This window comes from Chinchilla lanigera, unplaced genomic scaffold, assembly GCF_000276665.1.
Source record: "Chinchilla lanigera isolate Chin_1 unplaced genomic scaffold, ChiLan1.0 scaffold00093, whole genome shotgun sequence".
Lineage (NCBI taxonomy): Eukaryota > Metazoa > Chordata > Mammalia > Rodentia > Chinchillidae > Chinchilla > Chinchilla lanigera.
The window spans coordinates 2,890,646-2,914,479 of record NW_004955494.1 but is presented as its reverse complement, the minus strand read 5'-3'; the positions used below and the strand labels follow the sequence as shown (position 1 = coordinate 2,914,479).

General features: G+C 48.5%; 1 protein-coding gene across 3 annotated transcripts in view; it reads right to left on the bottom strand.

The window, feature by feature from the left end:
• Positions 1–23,065, bottom strand: part of Slc37a3 (solute carrier family 37, member 3) — a 41,653-nt gene extending 18,588 nt beyond the window's left edge. For 2 of the 3 annotated variants that reach the window (XM_005405423.2, XM_013504992.1), the window contains exons 1-7: positions 20,657–20,797; positions 14,608–14,753; positions 12,467–12,575; positions 8,037–8,129; positions 5,634–5,717; positions 4,026–4,171; positions 13–109 (exon numbers count right to left, since the gene is read on the bottom strand). In XM_005405423.2, the coding sequence (XP_005405480.1) occupies positions 13–109; positions 4,026–4,171; positions 5,634–5,717; positions 8,037–8,129; positions 12,467–12,575; positions 14,608–14,753; positions 20,657–20,782 (801 nt within the window). In that variant the 5' untranslated portion in view covers positions 20,783–20,797. Of the gene's footprint in view, positions 1–12; positions 110–4,025; positions 4,172–5,633; positions 5,718–8,036; positions 8,130–12,466; positions 12,576–14,607; positions 14,754–20,656; positions 20,798–23,043 lie in introns of those variants that run through there. The other variant, XM_013504991.1, reaches the window with a different exon arrangement.
• Between the last annotated feature and the right edge of the window lie 769 nt (positions 23,066–23,834).

Here is a 23,834-nt window from a genome sequence, read left to right as displayed (position 1 = left end):
AGAAGTACCCACCTCATAGCCATACTGCAGGACAGAGGAGGCGAGGCAGGCTCCCAAGATGTTACCCACGGAGGCACAGGCGCTCCAGAGACCAAAGACCACACCCCGGCTGCAAAGGGGGAGGCAGAGACAGAGAGCAGTCACATCAGAAAGGATTACAGGCATAGTTCCAACTTTAAAGAATGCCAGAACAGTGAAGATTCTCATTACAGAGAATAGCCTATTTTTTAAAATTTCAAATATACCAAAATGATAAAACATCAGCTCCCTTGTAACTCTAAGAATTTATGACATTAAAGTGCAACTTGGGAGCCGGGCGTAGTGGCACACAGCTATAATACCAGCACTGGGGAGGCTGGGGCAGGGGTACCACAAGCACAAGGCCAGCCCGGACTACATAATGAGACCCTGTCTCAAAAAAAAGTTCAATGTGGGGGCCTCACCAAAAGACACTTAAGAAAAATTTAAAAGACAAGCCACAAACTGGGAGAATATCTGAGTTCCACTTATCTCATAAAAGACTTGTATCCAGAATATAAAAAGCTCTCAAACTTAATTGAGAAAATAGACAATGCAAAAGGACATTTAATGGTTTGAGGTTTTTTTGAGACAGCCTCAATACGTAGTTCAAGCTGGCCTTGAACTCACTATGTTGCCCAGGCTGCCCTGAACTGAAGGAGATCCTCCTGCATAGGGCCTCCCCAGTTCTGGAATTACAGGCATGTGCCACCACACCTGGCTTAACAGAATATTAAAGGCCACTCATCTCCCAATACAAAATTTCTGAAAATGGGCCAAAAGACTTTAACAGATACTTTACAGGAAAAAGTATGATTAAAAAAATCACATGGGGGGGCTGGGGATTTAGCTCAGCGGCACAGCGCCTGCCTGGCAAGCGCAAGGTCCTAAGTTCGATTCCCAGTAGCGGAAAAAAAACCAAAAAAAAAAAAAAAATCACTAGCCCAAAAAAACAATCACATGGGGCCAGGGATCTAGCTCCATGGCACAAACTCCTGCCTGACAAGTGCAAGGTCCTGAGTTCAATTCCCAGTACTAAAAAAAAACAAAACAAAAAAAAAAAAACCTCACATGATGCAAATAAGCACATGAAAGTATGTTCAATATCGTTAGACATCAGAGAAATAAATGCTAAGTAAATCAAAGTGAGATGCTGCCACACACCTGCCAGAATGGCTAAAACCAAAGGAGACTGATCAGACCAGGCCTGGCAAGCATGTGGTGCAACTGCACCCACACACTGCAGGGGGACACACAACGAGGGCACCACAGAAGACTGCGCGTCTCTCCAGAAGATCCGTCCCCACCACCCGGTCACGCCACCTGCAGGTACAGTATTACCCCAGCACGCGTGCACACAGGACTACACACAAGCACTCACAGTAGTGCTGCTTCTGAGCGACCCAAACTGAAAACCCTAACGCTCATCCACAGGTTAACGGGAGCACACTGCGGAGTCTTCTGCTCGGCTACCACGGGCACCGACCGTCTGGACCGACGGCAGGTCACCAGAGGACAGACTGAGTGGCTCCGTTTCTATCAAATCTTGGAAATTCAAATTAAAAGTTGAGCAGCGGGAAGGAGGAATCACCAGAGGGTGTTTCTCAGCTGTGATGACAGGCCAAACCCACCGCACTGTACACTGCACACGTGTGCAGCTTCCTGCGCACCTCAATAAGGCCACGAGGAAGGCGGAAGGCACGGGCAGGGGATGAGCTCGCTGGAAGTGACACTCGCCGTTCCGTGGTGCTGGGGAGGAACGACTGGGCCCGAACACGGACAATGGCAGTGCGGCCGGTGTGAAAAGGAAGATTTAAGAAACATTTCTTTTGTTTTTGTTTTTCAGACTGTATCACAATGCAGTTGAGGCTGGCCTCGAACTCATGGCAAGCCTCCTGCCTCTGCCTCCCGAGTGATGGGACTACAGCTGTGTGCTGGCTTTTAATTTTTTTCAAGTTCAAATCTGTGTTTCCCCCCAGTTGATACATAAACAACTGTGTTAGGTCGACATGTTTCAGCTCCCCACCCGTTTTTCTAGCCTCTCCAAAGCAGACGGAACCTTAGACATGAACAGGGAGACAACACCGCAGAGAGAAGTGAGCTCTGTGAAGTGTGGCCTCTGCCACTCTGCCGACCCTGAGGTCTCTCCTGTGCATTCCTCAGGCCTAGTGCAGTGACGTGCAACCTGGGTGAAGGGCCTGATGCCACACAGGCGCAGGCATCAGCACTGCCTCATCTACATTTGTTTTTAAAAGCTCAGCCCTAGCGGCCAAGAGCAGCAACACAACTGCCTAAGCAACAGCTATGTGGGGCCGAGGTCTCCCACAGCTGATCCCGTCATTTCTCCAGACCCTCAACTTTTCTTTTCATCTGGAAAACAAATGAAACAGCCTGCACGGCCTCCGTTTCACCTCCAGTTCTAACTCCCACCAGTACTGTGAGAACACTTACACCCAGCAAGGGGACCACAGAGGCCAGGTCAGAGAGGAGGGCCCGGGCGAAAGCATGACGTTCCAAGAGGCGGCTTCCAGTAACTGAGGCAACGCAGTCCCCATCTCAGCGGCCCAGTGGGTCACTGCTCCAGTTTGTGGGAAGCCATGACTGACCAAGCTCACTTTCACCAATGAGCTGACTTCCTTTCCCAGGGAGCCTGTGGGTTTTCGCGGCTGCTTTTTGTTTATTTTTGTTTCGTTTTGTTTTTTTCCGCTACCGGGAATTGAACTTACAACCTTGCACTGGCCAGGCAGGCGCTGTGCCGCTGAGCTTGCCGCTGAGCTAAATCCCCAGCCCCTCATGGCTTCTTTTTGCTTTGCCACAAAAATAACAAAGTGGTCAGACCATTCAGCCGCTACTCTGAAGACTTGGTGTCACCTGATTTAGAACAGCCTCTAATTTCCTCAAAATGACCCTTGTTAGAACTAGCATCTGCGAGTGACAGGATTTCAGTGGACTCCATCTTAGTTCTCTAAGTTCATTTATATTTGTGATTTACAATAAATTATACCCTTCATATAATTTTTGTTTGTCTGCTTGCTTGCTTGTGACAGGGTCTCACTATGTAGTCTAGGGTGGCCTTGATCTCACAATGTAACCCAGGCTGGCCTTGAACTTGCAGTAATCCTCTTGCCTCAGCCTCTCGGGTACTGAGATTACAGGGGTATGACACCACACCCAGCCCCTTTGTATAATTTTTAAATGTCACAGTAAAAAAACAATAAGCTTAAAAATTTTGGGGCTGGGGATTTAGCTCAGTGGCACAGCGCCTGCCTGGCAAGTGCGAGGTCGTGAGTTCAATTCCCGGTACCGGAAAAAAAACAAAAACAAAAAAGTTTTAATGAAACAAAACAGCCCATGAGCAGGCTGTCTCCTCTACTCCAAAAGAAACCTCCAGTGTCACAGGACAGAGCCTTTTCTGGTGCACAGACAGGGTGACCACCTGCATACTGAGCGCTAACTGGAGCATCTCGGACAGTTCTTATTCCAGCCCAAGATGGGCCACTCCCGCCACAACAAGGGGAGCTGGGGAGCTGGGGGTCTCACCATGTAGTTCAGGGTGCCCTAGACCCACTAAGTAGTCCAGGCGATGGATGCTGAATTCAGGGATCCTCCTGCCTCAGCACCCGCTGAGTGCACCACCACACCCAGCAAGGATCACAAATTTGAACCCAGTCTGAGCAATTTAGTGAGGCCCTGAGTCAAGATAAATTTTCAAGAAACATTTAAAAGGATTGGGCACGTAGCTCAGCGCAAAGACCCTGGGCTCAATCCCAAGTACCCCCCAGAAATAAAAAAGCAAAGCAAGCAGACGTCCTGTCCATACTGTCTCAGCTCTCTCAATCTGGCGGAGCCCACTGCGAGGGCTGTGTCTTACTGGGCATGAGCGTCGGTGAGGTCCACACCATTTCCAGCCCCCTCTCCCTGACTACAGATTTTCCAGACAGCCAGACCGAGTGAGTCAACTTCAAAGTCCCTGTCACCAAACAAGGGAGGCAGACGCTGCGGCGTACCCGGCTTTGCCAAACCAGTTGCCCATCACGGCCACCACGCAGGGCCAGCCGGTGGACTGCAGCAGGCCGTTCACGATCCACAGGCCACAGTAGAACCACTTGTTGTAGAAGTGCAGCCATTCTGTGAGCGTGCCGAAGACAAACACCTTTGAGAGAGGAAAGAAAAGGGACATGTGGCATCCCCACAGACGCTCTGTGCACGTACTCCGTCACCTGGTGCTTCAGAGCTGCCTGGGCTCAGAGGCAGCCCTGAGAGACGGCCACCCTGTCACAACTCACCACGGCCAACATCCACTTCCTAAGAAGCTCAGGCCTCACTTTCCACCTCATGCTGCTCCCATGTGGCAGAAGGGACAGCGACCTCCAGAGGGCACCGCGCACGTGGGTCACTGAGGACAGCACCAGGGGCGGGCCGGGAAGAGTCCTGGGCGAGGCCGCTGTGGCCGCAGCTCCGAGGCTTATGGGTGGTGGTGAATCAGTGCTCACCTGTGGGATCACTCACGGCTGCCCCCGGGGACTGCCTTTATCCAGGCATTTGCTCGAGGGGAGAAGCCCGGTGTAGGTTACCAGGTGGTGTGCGGAACACCATCGGATTCCAGTTCTCTGTATCTGGAGTAAGCAAGGCTCGAAGGACACAAGCTAGGAACAGGCGGGGTTGTGACGCGCCCCACACATCCATGGAAACTTGGAAATATATACTCAAAACGGTGAATTTATGTGCACACTTGTATTTTTAATATTACAAAAGCCAAGTATGCAGATGTGTTTGAAACCAGTGTGTGTAAATACAGTGGAGATGTGCAGCTTACAAATAACCAAATGCTCCAATCCCTAAAGTTCTGAAGAAAGAAATCTTTTCCCAGACTCTAATGGAAGACACTGAGAATAATAATAAATGAGGATTTAACTAAACTCTGTGGTCTCAGATGTTCCTCACCAGAGCCAGTAAGCAGTAAGGATGCCTGCGACGGATGCTGCCACTCAAAGCACCCACCGTGCCAGGCCTGTCACACACCCTACAGGGGCTGCCACCCAGGAGGGGAGGACACACCAGCCCTTTGCGGGGAGGAAGCCAGACCCAGGTAATCAGCAGACAGGAAACTTTGGCAGGCAGAGACCTGGCTGCCTGCCCCAGGGGCTCTGGTGTCCACCGCCACGCAGCCCACTCTCCAGAAAAGCATGGAGGAATGGGAAATGGCCAGGCTGCGCGGCAGGCGGCTCCTAGAGGGAGTTCAGGACAGCGCACAGAGGGCCCGCCCTCCCAGAGGCAACCACCGAAGGAGGCGGAGTCAGCCATGGAGAGGTGGAAGTGCATCACACAGGTGGGAAGGGCAGCAGGAGCACAGCCCTGAGAAGGAAGGAACGGCGGGGGCCAGGGGCTCAGCCAGCAGCTCAGGCCTGCTGGAGCAGAGGGCGACACAGAGGGGCAGGCCTGGGTGCACAGGCCGGCTGCGCCCGCCCCGGACAGCAGTGAGCACCGCGCGATCTCACTGGAAAGACCCGCTGGTGAAAGCTACGCGGGCAGATCTCACTGTGTGCTCCACACACAGAGAAGGTGGGGTACCTGGACCCTAAGGTCACAAGAATTATAAAATCCTGCCAACTCACCACTAACGCAGACGAGCACATGCCGAAGGACAGCACCCATCGCAAATTCAGCCGGTCCCCAACGATGCCACTGATGAACAGGCCCTGAAAAGAAATCATCCACTTTATAGCTCTAAAGTGTATCCCAGGCAGCCGAGCACGGTGGCACACATCTGTAATCCCAGCACTTGGGAGGCTGAGGCAGGAAAATCGCTATGAGATCGAGCCTAGTCTGGGTGGGTTACAAAGTGAGTCAAGATTGCTGAACTACACAGTGAGACCCTGTCTCACAAACAAACAATAACATCCACAAAATAAATAAATCATACACCAGGCCAAAGAGGTGACATGCACTGTAAAGCAAATGACACAGAGAGCTCGCTGAGGCCACCTCACATCAACCCCATCCACACACCCAGATTGGCTGTGTGGAGCACCATGGTTCCCGGAAACTGTGAAGACCCCGTCACTACACTTGAGCCTGTACACCAGACACCACGATGAGCACACTGCGATTGTACTCAACTCCCTAACTGAAAATGAGTAAGAACCACGCTGACAGAAACAAGCACCTGAACATACGCTTACTGCGAAGGAGATTAGTTCTTCCGCATCAGCCCAGGCTTCCCACGGGACCTATCCTATCGCAACTGAGTCTAGATGTGCCCTGCGTATCCGGCGCTTTCAGCTGCGACCTTACACGCAGGACGGACGCTTGCAAGGCACACTCTCAGCCCGTGTGATGTGGCTCTCGGGTCTCAGGGTGCCACGAGGCAGGGAGCGCAGGGAAACCAAGGCGATGATCAGAGAAGAAGGCACACACCTCTGCTTTCCACTCACCTCCCACCTCGAGGCAGGAATTAAATGACGCTGTGGGGCTGGCAGAGACGACAGACCTCAAGGGCAACAGTTTTAGGTTTCTCCCGCAAAGCTACCAAATCAGTGCCCTCACCTCAAAACAACAGACACACAGGGAAGTAAATAAACAGCCTCACTCAAACTTAAGTGCAGATGGGACCAAGTGCTTCTGGTCACAAAATTTTCTTTTTCTTTTTTTAGTTTTTTGAGGCAGAGGCTCCCTAAATAGCTCAGGCTGATCTTGAACTCAGTGTGTAACTCAGGCTGGCCTCAAGCTCACGGCAATACTCCTGCCTCAGCCTCCCAAGTGCTAGGAGGTCCAAAGACTTCTGATACACTGACTGTCTCAGTAGTGGAGAACGAGATGAGAAAGATCCTCCTCATCAGATGGTTCCTCCCCCTCCTCACCTTCTCAGCAGTTGGGCACAGACATTTAAGTAGATCCAATCCTCTACAGACAGGGCTCAAGCAGCCCTGTGCTACCTATAACAAAGGGGACAGAAAAAGCCTCCCCCAGCCTTTAGATAAGGGAATCAGGTTATCTGCACTGTTCCAAAGGTAAGCTGCCTGTAAGTTACAGAAGGATATGAAGCAGCTTTTTCTTTTGTTTTTTTTTCTGGTACCGGGAATCGAACTCACGACCTCACGCTTGCCAGGCAGGTGCTTGTGCCACTGAGCTATATCCCTGGCCCTACAGAAGGATATACACCGCAACAGAAAGAACTGATCAGCCGGCCATGGCAGTAAATGCCTATAATCCCAGCACTAGGGGTGCTGGGGCAGGAAGATGAGTTTGAGGCCTGCCTGGTGTACACAGTGACACCCTATCTCAAAAAACTAAAACACAAAACAAAACAAAAAATTAGTGGGCAGGGCAGCTCAGTGACAGAGCCCTTCCTAGCATACTTGCCTAGCATGAGGCCTTGCGTTTGTTTCCTAGCACCACCAAAAACCAAACCAAACCAAAACAAAACTCTATGGAAGGCAAGAGGAAGGGAAGAAGAGGGAAAGGGGTATAAAAAGAATTGAACTGTGTTATGTACAGGTACAAACTCCCCACAAAAAATACTATCATTGGCTGGGCGTGGTGGCACACGCCTATAATCCCAGCACTGGGGAGGCTGAGGCAGGAGGATTGCTGTGAGTTCAAGGCTAGCCTGGGCTACAAAGTGAGTTCAAGGCCAGCCTGAACTGCATAGTGAAACCCTGTCTCAAAAAGACAAAAAATTAAAAAAAGAAAAGAAAAATACAATCATTATGTATTGCAAACTTGTAGCAATAAAAATAAACTTAAAAAGAAACTTCTGGGGCCAGGGGTATAGCTCAGTGGCACAGCGCCTGCCTGGCAAGCATGAGGCTGTAAGTTTGGTTCCCAGTATGGGAGAGGAACAGGGAGAGGGATACAGCAGGGGAGGAGAGCGCAGGGGAGGAGATGAGAAGAGAGGAAAGGGGAGGGGAGGGAAGGGAAGGGGAGAGGAAAGGAAGAGAAGACAAGAGAAGACAGGAGAGGGGAGTGGAGGGGAGAGGAGAAGAGAAGAAACAAACTTCTAGAATCCTCAAACTTACCACAGCGTAGGAGAACAGGAAAATGGTATCCAGTGTTCCAAGAAAAAGTGTGGCTTCTTCTGTACTGGGAAACAACCGGTTACTGCTCCAGGTCTGCAGGAACAGGACAAAAGCAGGTCACTCGGGGGCCCATGCCCACCGGCCCCAGAGCCCATGGCGGTGGATCCAGGGGCACGGGCCCCCTGCAGGGAGACAGCCAGGGCACAGAGGGGCGGAGCCCACAGCCAAGTGCGCAGGCAGGCTGCGAGTCACACAAGGACTGGCTTTTACTGGAGCACAGGCATTTCTTCTCAAGCAACACACTCCGTCCGCCAAGAAAAAGCCATCAACTGATCAATGAATCAAAGCACTTAAATGCTAATGAGTAGGCTAATTAAATGAGGAAATGGGCAGTAAGTACGAAAGCACACATTTCAAAGAAGTAAGTTCTGATTATAACCTCTTCACTTGGGAGAATTTAAACATTTAATAAATTGGAAATCATGTCCCGCTCAATCCAAGAGTAGACGTATTTCATAGCACTCCATTTTTTCCCTAGTACAGGAGACTGAACCCAGGGCATTCATAATAATCTACTACTTCTCCAGCCCTTGCAGGTTTTTTTGTTTTTGGCTTTTTTGAGACAGGGCCTCACTATGTAGCCCAGGCTGGCCTTGAACTCACAGCTACCTTCCTACCTCAGCCTCCAGTACTGGGGTTACAGGTGTGCGCCACCATGCCCAGATAGGGACGGACAGATTTTAAACAGCACTTTTCTGTTTCCCTGCCAGGATTCTGCAGAACTATACTGAATTCTACTAAACCAGACCAAACACTGAAAAAACCAGGTAGGACGAACACAAAGACTCAGAAAATAGGGTAATGGAAAAGGAAGTATACTTTAATAACATAGCCCCAATCGGGATGACTGTACTAGCAGCTCAGAAAAGTTCTAGTACACAACCCTAGGTGTGGTGGTACACAGCTGTAATCCCAGTACTGGAGAGGCTGAGGCAGGAAGACCACAGGGTTTGAGACCAGCCTGGGCAAGTGAGTGACTTAGTAAGACCCTGTCTCAAAAGAAAAGGGACCCGAGGTCATGAGTTTGATTCCCAGTACCCGAAAAAAAGGGAAGGGGGGTGGAGAGGAGAAAGGAAAAGAAAAGGGAGGTAGCTCAGTGCAAAGCCCAGGGTAGGGGGAAAAAAAGGCAAAAGAAAAAGAAGAAAGGAAGGCAGAGAGTCAAGTGTTTCCTGCTCAGCAGCCCGCAGACGTAACGGAGGAGCACAATCTGGAGCTCCTGCTCAGCCTGTCTGTTAAGAACTCTGTCTCGGGGGCTAGGGATTTAGCTCAGCGGCAAAAGCGCCTGCCTGGCAAGCGCAAGGTCGTGAGTTCGGTTCCCGGTACCGGAGAAAAACAAAACAAAACAAAAAAAAAAGAACTCTGTCTCCCCGAGTGAGGTTTCCCAGCATTCCGTGGGGATGGAAGGCAGCAGGCACCACTCTGACCTCAGCTCTACCTGCTGTGTCTTATCTTGAGATTTCACCATGGATTCTCTGAATCAAGTACACTCAGAAGTGGAGATTTTTATGAACAGAGAGAAAATCGTCCAAACACCTGTGCTTGCACTCCTAGGAACAGCTGCCTGAAGGGAGTCCTCATCTCAGTGAACCCAAGGCCCTTTTTATGTGTTCTGGTGGATGTTCCTTTCAAGGCCACGATGACCTTGTTACAAAAGCTGGTTGGGGCAGCCTCCTGGTCCTAACTATCTGTGTGATGTCCTGCAGAGCCTGGTGCTACCACGTGGTCCTAGAGCAGGTTCTTGGCAATTCCACTGCTGCATGCAAGATCACGATGGAATCAGTCACCCAATGAACACTGCCTGTGTGGCCGAGAAACGTGAGCGTGTTACTGCCACCAGGATGGAATGCAACGCGACAATACAGCCGCTGTACCTGTGGAACGTGACCTGTTCAACTGCACGACCACCCATCACAGTAACAACTGCACCTGCAGCACGGTGAGCCGTGAGGACCCAAGAAGAGACTGTGAGGTCTCTCCTGGAAAATGTAATGTCCTCCAGTGGGCCAAGTGCTCCCTGCAAGCCCTACTCCTGCATCCTCTGATATGTGTCACTGTGAAGCTCTACCTCGAAATAAGTCATCCATAAGGAAGGAAAAGAAAAAGAAAAAGAAGAAACACAAAGCTCCACAGAGTAGTTCAGGACTTGACCTCTCACCACCCATCGACCCAAACTATATCACCTGAAGTACTGAAGAGAGAGAACGGCGAGACCTCTTTCAGCAGCAATCAGAGTGAGCACATAAAGAAACCAACAATTCTTAAGCAGAAAACTCAGCACTCCGGCCCCAAAGACTAACGACATGAACGGTTCCTGCAGAAGGGTCCCACAGCGGCCAGGATGCTCCCTATGCATAGTCGTGCTGCGCAGCAGCCTCAGGATGGCTCCTGGGAACCTGGATCCAAGGAGGTTCCCACCATTCCCTGGCCCAGGGGCTCAGCCCCGTGCCCAACGGTGTGATGCATGGGAGCCTGGACTCTTGGTACAGACAGACACATGGACCTACACTAGCCCCAGTAACATCCTAACGAGCTTCCCAGGTACCAACACTTCCCACATGTTATCACAGTTTGCGCTGGAAAAACTAAAGACACCCTGGGAGAGGCCTGTGGAAACGGGGGCCTGGTTTCCCACAGCTTCACGCCATTTGCTGGGTGTCTTTGTGGTCTTTTGCTGTAATAAATCAGTGGTGAGCGCTGAGCCTGTGGTTCTTCCTCCTGAGCCACCAGCCCTGGGGGTGGTCTTGGGGCCCCACCCCAGGTGCCTAAGAAACAAAGGGCCCCTGAGGTGGAGGTGCCTAAATGAAAGCCACCTTCTCTGTGCTGGGCTGCACCTGAAGGCCACACTTACTGCTCGGTGCCATGAAGCTACAGGGAAGGAACAGGAGGAACGCGGAGGAGTGACAGCTGAGCACACTTCCTCTCTAGCTGCACTAAAGCAGAAGCTAGTGGTTAGCTCTGGACAATGACCAAATACTGCTGATAAGCTTAGGGTATGTGATGTGACCTCTCCAGGGTCACTTCCACCTTTAGGTTTTGGGACTCAGTGAACCCTTCTGCCAAGTCAGTTAATAGTCATTTAGCCACCAGCTGCAATCTGGCCCTTATGCTCCACATCTAGTTTAAATTCTAAGCCGGGTGTGGTGGTGCACGCCTGTAATACTAGTACTCAGGAGGCTGAGGCAGGAGGATCATTGCGAGTTCGAGGTCAGCACAAAGTGAGCTCAAGGCCAGCCTGAACTGCACAGCGAGACCCTGTCTCAAGAAAAAGATAAAAAAATAAAATAAAAAAATAAAATAAAATATATATATACGTACATACATGACATATATGGTGTAATATTTGACTATTTAAATACTCGCTAACCATTTTATTTGCTTGTATCTTTTTTTTTCTTTTTTCTTTCTTTCTTTTTTTTCTGGTACTGGAAATTGAACTCACGACCTCGAGCTTGCCAGTCAGGCACTGAGCTATATCCCCAGCCCTATTTGTTTGTATCTTGAAGCTAGAGAATATGTATCTTGGTTCCTCATATTCATTACTGACCAGGTAGTCTTCAGTGCAGTTTGGGACAAGGATACTGTCTTTACCATGCCTTTCTTTGCTCAATACACAAATTCATTCCATTCAATCTTTACCACAATTCTTCAGTTACATTTTTATATGGAAGTGTAGATATCTATTATTATTATTGGGATGTTTTATTTCTTTTTTTTTTTTGTCTTTTTGAGACAAGATCTCGCTATGCAGTTCAGGCTGGCCTTGAGCTCACTTTGTAGCCAAGGCTGGCCTCAAACTCACAATGATCCCCCTGCCTCAGCCTCCCCAGTGCTGGGATTACAGGTGTGCAACACCCTTAGTGATTTAGCAACACCCTGTCTCCAAATAAAAAATTAGCCAGGCGTGGTGGCACATGCCTATAACCCCAGCACCAAGGCTGAGGTAGGAGGACTGCTATGAGTTCAAGGCCAGCCTGGACTACATAGTCATTTTAAGGCCAGCCTGAACTACAACGCGAGAACCTGTCTCAAAAAATAAATAAATAAAAATAACAAAGAGCTGGGGATATGGCTCAGTGCAAAGGCCCTGAGTTCACTCTCCAATATGATAAAAATAATAATAAAACAGAAATCTCAAAGACAGAAGTATATACATGGTTTGTGTGAAACTCAATTAAAACAACAGCCTAGCCAGAATTGTGTGATTTCAAAACAGTGAGAAAGGAGCTGTTAGGTTAGAGCTTAAACGCATAGGTTTTGAAATCAGTAGAACATTCCAGAGTCCTAAGCAGGAGAATGAGGGAAAAGAGACTTCCAGAAGCATTCCAGGGGGCACAGGCCCCTCTCACACCCCCTGAGCTCTGCCCGCTCACCTCCGCTGGCAGCTCCGTAGATGTGTTCCAGGCACTCGGGGTCCACTGCTTGGAGATGCTGACCTTGACATTGCTAAATGTTTTTCTTGAAGCATGGAGCAATGAATAGCTACAAAACAGAGAGAAGAAATAGCACTGGGAGAGGAACAAAGAAAAGAGCACGCTATGAAACCACAGATATGACTGACTTCAAACCGCCTTATGCCCCGGCCCGCCCTGTAAAGAACTGGCCGTCTTTAGCAGCCACGGCCACCTGCTGCTGTAGCCACCCGGAGCCTCTTCCTTGGATCCTTATCTTTTCCTCACAGTGATGCCTGCCCCCAAAATGGATACCCCCAAATCAAGCATCCAAAATTACCTAGCAGCTCCTAAAATTAACCATCTTCCTAGTTTCTGCCTGAAAACAAGGACAAAAGGCATTTGCTGCCGTACCTTTGATTAATCAATCTACCTTGAGACTAGCAAAGCAGTACAGTGATAGTTACATCTGACCCGCCGCAACACCCCACAGCCCAGTTTATGTGATGTTGCTAGAGAACCACTGAGACACCCGGTCCTCACCTGCCGGACCCCAGGGGTTACCAGGGCTCCGGCCATGGCACACACCGCACTCACTGCTTGGCAGGCACAGGGCACAGGCCCTGAACATGCACACCCTTGTTCCCAAGCTTCCCTTCCACAGACGCAGCACTCAGTACTAGCTAGAGGCTCTCAACTCTGCACTAGTGAGTCTGCCAAACGCTCCTGGCCGGGGGCCTGGACGTGCAGGGATGTTGAGCAGCACCCCCGTCTTGACACAAGCCCCCACTGGCAGCCCTCTCCCATCACGACCACCACACTGTCTCCACATATTGTCACATGTTCCCTAGAGGGAAAAATGGCTTGAAAACTGCATTATCAGAGCTGTCAAAAAGTCCAACAGGAGCTAACTACGGAGGTGTACCGCTGTAATCCCAGCACTCTGACAGGCTCAGGCAGGACGGGTGCCAATTTGTGCCCAGCCTAAACAATTTAGAAAAAAAAAAAAAACACAAGAGAGAGAGAGAGAGAGAGAGAGAGGGAGAGAGAGAAACAGAGACAGAGACAGAGAAAAAGAAAAAGAAAAAGAAAAAGAAAGAGAAAAAGAAAGAGACAAAGACAAAGACAAAGAAAAAGAAGAAGAAAAAGCCAGCCAGTCAAGTGTGATGGCACATTCCAGTAAACCCAGTATTCCTGGAGACTGAGACAAGAAGATCCCAAATTCAAGCCCAGTCTGGGCAATTTAGAAACCCTATCTCAAAATAAAAAAGGGCTGCGGAATCAGCTTAGCATGAAAGCACTGGGTTCAGGCCCTCGTACTAGAAAAATAAAAAACAAATAAATAAAAGAAAGTCCCAGAGGCTTGGGCATGCAGGCCAGGGGTTACGCACAGGATGTGCCTGTGCAGAGCGCTGGATCCAGCCCCTAGTGTTGCCAAAGGAGATTACTAGAGCAAAGGGAAGCTGTGGGTGGTGACACAAGGCTGTAACCCTTACACGCTGGGAAGCCGAGGTCAACCTGAGCAACTGAGTGATTTATCAAGATCTTGCCTCAAGACACTTTCTTTGGATTTTTTTGAAATAGGATTACAAGCATGTGCCACCATGGCCAGCTTTGAAATACAAGAATTTTTTTTTTTTTTTTTTGGTCTTTTTGAATCAGGGTCTCACTATGCAGCTCAGGCTGGCTTTGGGCTCACTTTGTAGCCCAGGCTGGTCTCGAACTCACAACAATCCTCCTGCCTCAGCCTTCCGAGTACTGGGATTACAGGCATGTGCCACCATACCCAGCTTGAAATACAAGAATTTTAAAAAGGGCCAGGGACATTCAATCCCCTCTACTGCAACAAATTAAATACAATTCAATTAAAATTTTGAGCTGGGTGTGGTGGCACACACCTGTACTCCCAGCACTCAGAAGGCGGAGGCAGGAGGATGGCTGTGAGTTCAAGGGCGACTGGGAGTATGACTCAGTGGTAGAGCATGTGCTCAGCAGGCAGAGGCCCTAGGATTAACCCCCATCACCAGAACCAAACCCAAACAGACCAACAGAAGAATAGCTGCATTTCCTTCAAAGCCTACGCCACACATATGGCAAAGCAGGCAGTTTCCGCGGAGCGCTACCTGAAGAAGGTGAGCAGGAACACAACCACATGGTGGTGGCTGAAGCGGGTGAGCAGACGTCCCCTCTGGAGCACACCAGGCCAGGCCACGGCCCTGCGACCTTCCTGCGCATCTGCACCCGGAGCGCTTCGCATCATTTCCTCTTTCTGCGAAGAGAAAGAGATTTGTAACATTAAGCAAAACAAAAAAAAAAGGACACTCCCAATTATCCAACATAGATTATACAAAACCTGAATTAGTTAGATTCATGACCAGTCAGCAAATAATTCATGACCACCAGCAAATAATTAGGCCTTGAGGGAAAAATCTCATGAGCTAGGTGACCCCAGAAAACTGGACTGATAATTATGTTGTACAGTTATTTGCTATTCCAAGGCAAGTAAGAACCTTGACAAAAGATTATTTACACACTAACAGAATTTTCATGTAAACTGAGACGAACTTCACTAATTCTTACAGAACAATGAGCAAAGGAAATGACAGGACAACTTCGAAGAAATGAACTGTCCAACTTAACAAACAAAAGTTCCAGCCAGATGTGATGGCATATACCTATCATCGGAGCACTTGGGAGGCTGAGACACGAGGATCACTGAGAGTTCAAGACCAACCTAAACTACATAGTGAGACTCTTCTCTCAAGACAAAACAAAACATAAAACAGAAAGAAGCCCCAAACCCATTATACTATTAGAAATGCAAATTAAGCAAGAAACTGCCTGCAGCTCGAAGTCGGCTGGGCTGGGGTCTCCGCAGGACAGGGCACACGCACGAGCCCGCGCTCATCAGGGGCCCAGGCTGCACAAAAGCAGCTCAAGGTGTGATTCATCCCGACTGCACGCACACTGCTGCTCAGGTGCCCATCAGTGCACTACAGGAAGACCACCCAGCCAGTCCTCAATGCCTCCAACACAGAAATTAATCCACGAGCACCAACTCCTGAAGAAAGACGAGGTGATGCAAGTCCGCGATCAAGGCCACCTTCACCAGCTGCCATCCAAGAACTGAGCACAAAGCAAGCTCCAAAGCGCACCATCCCAGAGGTGAGTCTGCAGCCGCATATGCATTACAGGAAGTGATGCCTACAAAAGGGCTGTCGGCTGGGCGTGGTGGCGCAGGCCTGTAATCCTCGCATCTGGGAGATGAGGCTGAAGGACTGCTGTGAGTTCGAGGCCAGCCTTGGCTACACAATGATTTCAAGGCCAGCCTGCACTATAGAGTGAGACCCTGCCTCAAAAAAACAGACACAAAAACAACAGGGCTATGATGTCCCCATCAGCCGAATAACAAAACCATCACATGAATTCAATAGCTCTTCATGGGCCAGAATGCTGCTCAGTGATGAAGCACTCGCCTAGCATGTGTGAGACCCCAGGTTCCATCCCAGTATCACAGAAAAACACTTTTTTTTTTGAGATAGATAGGGTCTCAACATGGAGTTCAGGCTGGCCTAGAACTTACAGCAATCCTGCCTTGGCCTCCCAAGTGCTGTGATTATAGGTGTGCACCACCAACCACAGCTGGCAGAAAAATACTTTTTGATGATACTGAAAATGGCAAGGGAAAAGAGCGGTCTATATATAAAGTTTACAAATAAATAGAGAACATACTAGTTCTTTCTAAGTGTTCAAATTGTGGATAATGTTATTTTCTTCTGTATATTTTCCTAAAAGTTATGTAGTACACATTTATGTCTATTTTTTATAATGTGGGGCTATATTCATAGCACGAGAAAAGTCCTCTAACTGATCTGCTTATTAGGAGAGAAAATTAAAATGACCTGTTTAACATACTAAAGAAGTCAAGGTAGGAGACAAACTGGGGAGTTGCCAGCACCTAAAACAGACAAAGAGGGCCAGGGATACAGCTCAGCAGCACAGCGCCTGCCTGGCAAGTGCAAGGTCCTGAGTTCGATTTCTGGTACCTCCCCGCCAAAACCAGAAAAAAACCAAGCATGATGGTGCACAACTGTTATCCCAGCACTCTGGGAAGCTGAGGCAGAAGGCTCACAAGGTTTAACCCAGCCTAGTCAACTTATTGACTCAGTGAGACATTTTTTGAAACTTAAAATGTTTTTAAAGGGCTAGGGATGCAGCTCAGTAAGAAGGACGTGGGTTCAATCCCCAGCACCATATTTTAAAAGGAGAGAGAGGAGCTAGAGGTACAGCTCAGCAGCAGAACATCTGCCTAGCACGCACTAGGCCCTACTTTGATTCTCAGCACCACAAACGAGGCTCCTCCGATATAGAGTAGAATAAAACAGAGAATCACAAGGCTTTGCTTTCACACAGGCTCACGGGGGCTCCTTTCCATTCACCAGCGGGCTGAAGGGCTGAGAGAGCCAGCAGAAAGGCCGTTCTTCAGCTTCTGGGTGAGAGGAACATAAGCACTTGAAAGGGAAGGGACTCTTCCCGCCAACCATGCCGGTCCCAGAGGACACCGGTACAAGACACGCCGACGAGCCCACGGACTCTCTGCTCCCCTCGCCCTGGCTGTGGCAGTCCTTCCTTCCATACGGGGCAGGACCTTCTGGGGAACGACAGGCTGGTAGCATACAACCAAACAAGGTAGCTCAGAGAACTACATCCACATAGCTCTTACGCAGAAGGGTGGGGAAACTGGAATGCCAGTTTTAGTTTTTCTAGCTTTCTCAGGGAAAAGGGGTTCCAGTTTCTAGGCCTCATCTTGAGGAAGAGAAATTCTAGTATCTGTTTTGCCATGGGGAAGAATGAGGTACAAGAGAAGGTCAGAGAGAGACCTTCTTTTTGTTTCTGAGGCTGTTTCTGAAGCCTTTACTTTGAGGGCATCATTTTCAGAGCCGGTGAAAACGGAAGAAGCTGAGAGGGTTAAAATTATCTACTCATTACAGATGCTTTGCCCCAGAGCCGGGAGACCTGGACAGGGCATCTCTATGGGTCACAGATGGTCATCTGTGAAACAGCCTCTCTCCTGTGGTAGTTCAAGGCTAACAATGTACACTGAGTAGTGCTAAGCTAATCATTTTAAACCAGGCACGACGGCACATACCTATCGTCCCAGAAAGCTAACGGTCTGGGGCAGGAGGATTACAAATTTGACTCCAGCCTGCAGAATTTAGCAACTTGGTATGACCTTGTCGCAAAAAAATAAAATAAAATAAGAAGAGCTGGTGACATAGCTCAGTGCAGATGCCTTGGGTTCAATCCCCAGCACTGCAAAAAAGGAAAAGATAATTATAATTTTAGCCACTCATCTGGATTGACCCCAAATCAGGAGACTATAGCAATTTCATTTAAAAATCAATCCTTTTGGCCAGGGCACAGGGCTAAAGGGCTGAGAGAGCCAGCACTCCGTAAGCCCAGCTGTAAGCCCAGCACTTAGGTGGCTGAGGCAGGAGAACTGCCACAAGTCCAAGGCTAGCCTGAGCTATAGAACAGCTTGTCTAAAAAAAAAAAAAAAAAAAAAAAATTTCTGCTAAAAATATGTTATTACATTTATAAACAGAGTAAGACTATAACATTCTACTCACAAAATATAAATATAAATTCGCTGTCTTTCTAGGAAGTTACAAAAACAAAAGCTATTAGTGTTGCTACTAAATTTACCTCCATCCTCCAAACTAAACATGAAACCAAAACAGAACAACCCAAAACTTTAACCACTGTCTAGAAATTATACCTCTAAACACATTCCACCTCAAACAATGTAATGAAGCCGGGCATGGCAGCGCGCGCCTGTAATCCCAGCACTAGGGAGGCTGAGGCAGGAGGATCCTTGTGAGTTCAAGACCAGCCTCAACTACAAAGTGAGCTCAAGGCCAACCTGAACTGCACAGCAAGACTCTGTCTCAAAAAAAAAAAAAAAAAAAAAGAAAAGAAAAGAAAAAAAAGTAAGGAGTACTTCAGGAAAGGGTATGGGACATAAAATTCAATAATTTATCATGTAAAACAGAATTCAAAAAGTATGTTCCAACAGATCGGGATTACACTGCTTTTTTTTTTTGTCTTTTTGAGACAGGGTCTCACTATGCAGTTCAGGCTGGCCTTGAGCTCACTTTGCAGCCCAGGCTGGTCTCAAATTTACAATGATCCTCCTTCCTCAACCTCCTGAGTGCTGGGATTACAGGCGTGCGCCACCACACCCAGCTACTACACTGCTTTGTTTGTTTTTTCTCCTCTTTTTGAGACAGGGTATTGTTATGCAGTTCAGGCTGGCCTTGAGCTCACTTTGCAGCCCAGGCTGGTCTCGAACTTGCAAAGATCGTCCTGCCTCAGCCTCCTGAGTGCTGAGATTACAGGTGTGCACCACCACGCCCAGCTACTACACTGCTTTGGCATCGCTCAGGGCTGTACAAGTTACATTAATAACTAAATAACTACAGAGGCATTTCAGAAACTGTGGATTTAGTTTCTAAGTAAAACACTTTTTTTTTTTCTGTTTAAGTAAATACCTTGTAGCTGGGCATGGTGGTGCTACCTGTAATCCCAGCTACTCTGGATACTGAGACAGAAAGATCAAAGGTTCACAGCCAACCTCAGTAATTTGGCAATCTAGGGAGACCTCATCTCAAAATAAAAATTTTAAAAAGAGCTGGAATGTAGCTCAGTAGTAAAGCACTAGCTTAGGATGCCTGAGGCCCTGGGTTCAATCCCATCTAGTGCAAAAAATTAAAAAAAAAAAAAAAAAGGAAATTAAATAAACTACTTTTTTTCTTAAACTATAAAGATGGAGGATAAGAAAGGCCTAATAAGTACACTGGGAGTCAGTTTTAAACAGTAACATGCTCTTGACAGAATGCCAATTAAAATGAATACTGTTATTATAACATTTGGGCCTCTGTAATTATAATAATTACAAACAATTACCTTGCACACACAGCCTGCACATCAGAGGTGACTTCTATAACCATCTGAGAGCCGGGACCCTGGGAACACAGGACATCTTGCCAGATCTAGTCATCCCACACGTTCTGCTTTCTAAAGATGATTTTCTTTAGTGCTCTAAATGCAAGCTGAACAAATATCTCACATTTTTCAGGTACAGTCAATGCTGTTGCAATCAATAAAACCAAGTGTTTTTCAGAATTTCTGAATCACAGTAGCCTGTCAGTTACTATTTCCTTAGTCATTTACACAGAGTGTATAAATGTCATGTATTTTAAAATGTGTACACACTGGAATCGCTAAACTAATATCAATGTCACTTCACATACTCGTTATTGTGATGAAAACACTTAAAATCTATTCAGCAATTTTTACATTTAATAACACTGTTAACTATGGTCATCCTGTCGTACAAGTTTCTTGAACTTACTGCTCCTATGTAAATGAAATGTTGTATCTTTTGACGAACAGATCCCCAACCTTTCATATGAAGGATCTTAAAAGAATAAAAAACTTTAAAAATGAGTTTGAAGCCAGCCTGAGCTAAATAGTAAGTTCAAGGCCAGCCTGAACCACACAGCAAAAGCCTGTTTCAAAAAATAAAAATAATAATAATAATAAATAAATAAACTGAATTTAAAAGATGACTTCACCCTACAACATGCCCAACAGAAAGATATCACGCCCTGTCCAATGTTGCTTGGGGGCAGAACTTTTCCTAAATATTCCTGAAATTTCTATAGAGCTTATTTCGACCTTATTTCGTCCCAGATCTAGTAAGCTCTTCAAGGTGTCTGCATGAGGGACGTGGAAGGAAGTCCCCAGCGAAGCGGAGAGGGAGGGATGGCAGGCAGGAGCCAGCGCAGCCTCTTCCACTCTCCGGAGAGGCGGGCTGCTGGGTAAGGAGCCTGTAATCCCCACAGACGCCTGGCTGTCCCGAGGCCTCTCTCCTCACAGCCTGCTTCCTCAGGGACGCACAGGCTTTTCCCCACACCACCTCCCAACCACTCTCCTCCTTGCGAGGCTCCCGGTAACCCTGGGCCCCAGGCTTTGCTGCGTGCTGTCCCCCCACAGCCGTCCCGCACTGTGAGCAACCCGGTCCAGGTCCCCTCCTCGAATGCTCCCGGAGCATCTCGGCGGCCAGGTGGATAAGCTCCCTCCCAAGAGTCAGTCCCCAGTCCTCCTCACCTCCAACCTTTCCCTCTGCAGCCCAAAGCCGGTCCTGGGCTCAGCTCCCGGGCTGCACTGGAAACAACCTGCCCGCTGGCCCTGGGGGTGGCTCACTCCAGCGGCCCCCAGCCGGGAGCCTAGCATCCCCCCCCCCCATCCTCGGCTTCCCTTGACCTCACTTCGCCCTTGTGACTCAGGATGTGTGTCACCTCCCTGGCAGGCCTTTCCTTCTCCCAGGCACGGTTCCCCTCCTGCCCTGCACCCTCGACACTGAGTTCTGCCGGAGAAAAATCACACAGGCAGGCTGGCTCTGCAGATTCAAACCCACAAACCTCAGAGGCTGCGCAACACTGCCGCAGGGGGCCACTCCACTTCCCTCACACGGCTTTCTCAAGCCCTGAGACAGCCGGGCCTTGCCTCTCTTCAACACCTGTCTCTCCTCCTTCCTCCGGTCCTACCACAGGGTCCCCAGCTGACCACTGTCCCTCAGCGGGCTCCTCCAACAACGCCCCCCCCACCGTTCCTCCTGGGCCACCACGGGAAGGAGGACTCAGCCTTTAGTTCTTCGTTTCTCACAGTTTCAACATCCATCCTTTACTAAGTCTGGTCCTGTTCACCTCCCAAGCTCTCTCTCTCTCCACTCTCGCTGCCACCGCACCGATAAGCCACCGCACCGATAAGCCACCGCCCCTCCCCACACCCCTTCTGCCAGGGTTCAGCAGGTCTGTGCTGGCCAGAAACACACACACACACACACACACACACACACACACACACACACACGGTTATATTTATATTTATACTTTTCAGCACTGGAGGCTGAGCCCAGGGAGTGCCGAGCTACATTTTTATTGAGACAGTCTCAAACTTGAAGTGGGCCTCAAACTTGCAGGCCTCCTGCTTCTGCCTCGCCAGCAGCTGGAACTGCAGGCACGCACCTCCACCCCCAGCCCAAAATATATTGTAAGAGTCCGTTTTTCTGCTTCCAATCCTTGGACGGCTTCCTAGAGGCGGCAAGAACACGGATATCTGTACAGTCCTCAAGGCCTGTCTCAGCCCAGCCTCTGCAGGGAAGGTGAGTGGCGAAGAGCCAGAGAGCGCGGCGCTGAAGCCGGGACTGGCACTGTACAGGGGGCTCTGGGGGCAGAAGGACTGTGGAGCACGCGCCTGACCTGGGGGGCGGGGGGTGTCTGAACTATCTCAACTTCCAGTGCAACCTCCCTCTTGTTTCCAGCCACCCCGACCTCCCGGTTCCTTCCACATCCTTGCAGGACCCCCACCTCTGTACACCTCAAGGCCAGCCGGGGCATCGCAATGGGATGCCCACAGCAGATAAATACAGTGGCCCCCCTCGGTTTCTCCTCTCTCATCTCCGTTTCTGTCCTACACAGCATTTCTCCCGACAAATCATCTGGTTTAAAGGTTGGCACATTTATTGTTCACTTATAAGCTCCAGAAAAGTAGTGGTTTTCTCTGTCCCAAGTCCACATCTCCGTCCCCAGGACCTCAAAGTCACGCAAGTGATCAATGAGGATTTCCTGAATGAATCATTTTGTTGACCGATGGCTGAACAGTAACTGTATGTATACAGGGTGCTAGGCGTGTGCCAGGTACCGGGCACAGGTTATTACCCTGAGTCCTCCCAACATCTTACAGAAGGGAAACAAGTACAGTGTTAGAAAGCAACAATAACCCGTGTGTGTGTGTGTGTATCCGAGTATGCTACAGAGATTGAACCCAGGGCCTTCACATCGAGCTACATCCCCAGCCCTCTTTTTAGTTTTTTAGTTTATGACAGGACCTCACTAAACTGCTCAATTCTCCAGGCTGGGACTGAACTTTCAATGCTCCTGCTTCAGCCTCCCAGAGTGCTGGGATTACAGGCAGGTTCCACCATTCCCAGCAGAAAGTAACCACTCTTAAGCGATGGAGTGCGCAGTCAAACCCGGGCCTGCCTGTAGATCTTATAGTATGCAACCGGTAAAAATGAAAGAGAAGCTGTCCCAAGCTGAGTAAACAAGATAACTGGGGTCATCACACCCTAAACCCAGAGGGATACAGCCAGGACTGGGAGAAGCCCACGCTATTAGTAACAGTGGCTCCTCGCATGTCCAAATGACAACTGCATTGAAATGGCAATTACTTCACTCCCCAGACTTGTTTTCATGCCTGCAAAATAACAAGATTGTACGTATTCAAAGTATGATAGACAGAGACAAGTGTACGGTGGCACCAGTCTGTAATCCCAGCACTTTAGAGGCTGAGGCAGAAGGACTGCATTCAATTTATCATTTTTATAGTATTGTGTGTTATAATTTATCATCTGTCTCGGTTACTTTTCTCTCATTGCTGGGACAAAATACTTTACACCCAAAATGAAGGAAGGAAGGGTTTATTTTGCTTACAGTTTGTGGAGGTTTCAGTCCATACTTGGCAGGTTAGAAGGCAGAGTGGCACATGGCAGAGGGCTACAGCTCACAGCGGCAGAACACAGCAAAAGTAGCAAGCACAAAAGGGAGGGACGGTGGCAAGCAGCCTCTTCCTCTCCCTTATATTTGCAAACTATCCACCCCAGGGCGGGTGTAGCTCTCACACCCATAATCAATCAAATTCTAAAAGCCTGCCCCATGGCCACATGAGGCTTTGGGGGGACACCCAGACACAAACCATAACATCATCTCAATGCTCAAAATTTATACTAGAATCTTTTTTATTGTACATTGTCTAATTTGAAGCAATTTATCTCTATCACATTTTTATTCAAACTCAAGTGGTCTTCAAAAGGAAAAAGAGCCAGGTGTGGTAGCGTACACCTGTAATCCTAGCACTCGGGAGACTGAGGCAGGAAGATTGTTGTGTCTTCAAGACCAGCCTGGGCTACAGAGCGAGCTCAGAGCTAGCCTAAACTGCATAGCAAAACCATTTCAAAAAAGACAAAAAAAAAAAAAAAAAAAAGGAAGAGAAACTGGGATGGGGCAATGGAGAAAAGAACGGAAAAACAAATATATGTATATATACACTGCTATACTAATATATATAGCTATACTACTAATTTCTCTTAGTTCATTGAAAAGAAAGGTTTGTGCTAATATTGTCTGGACAATTAAATGTTGATATCTTGTACTCTGAGTAACTAATTTAAAAGACAGCAATGTATTACCCATTGCTACCCTCCTATTATCTTGTTTTAAAACTT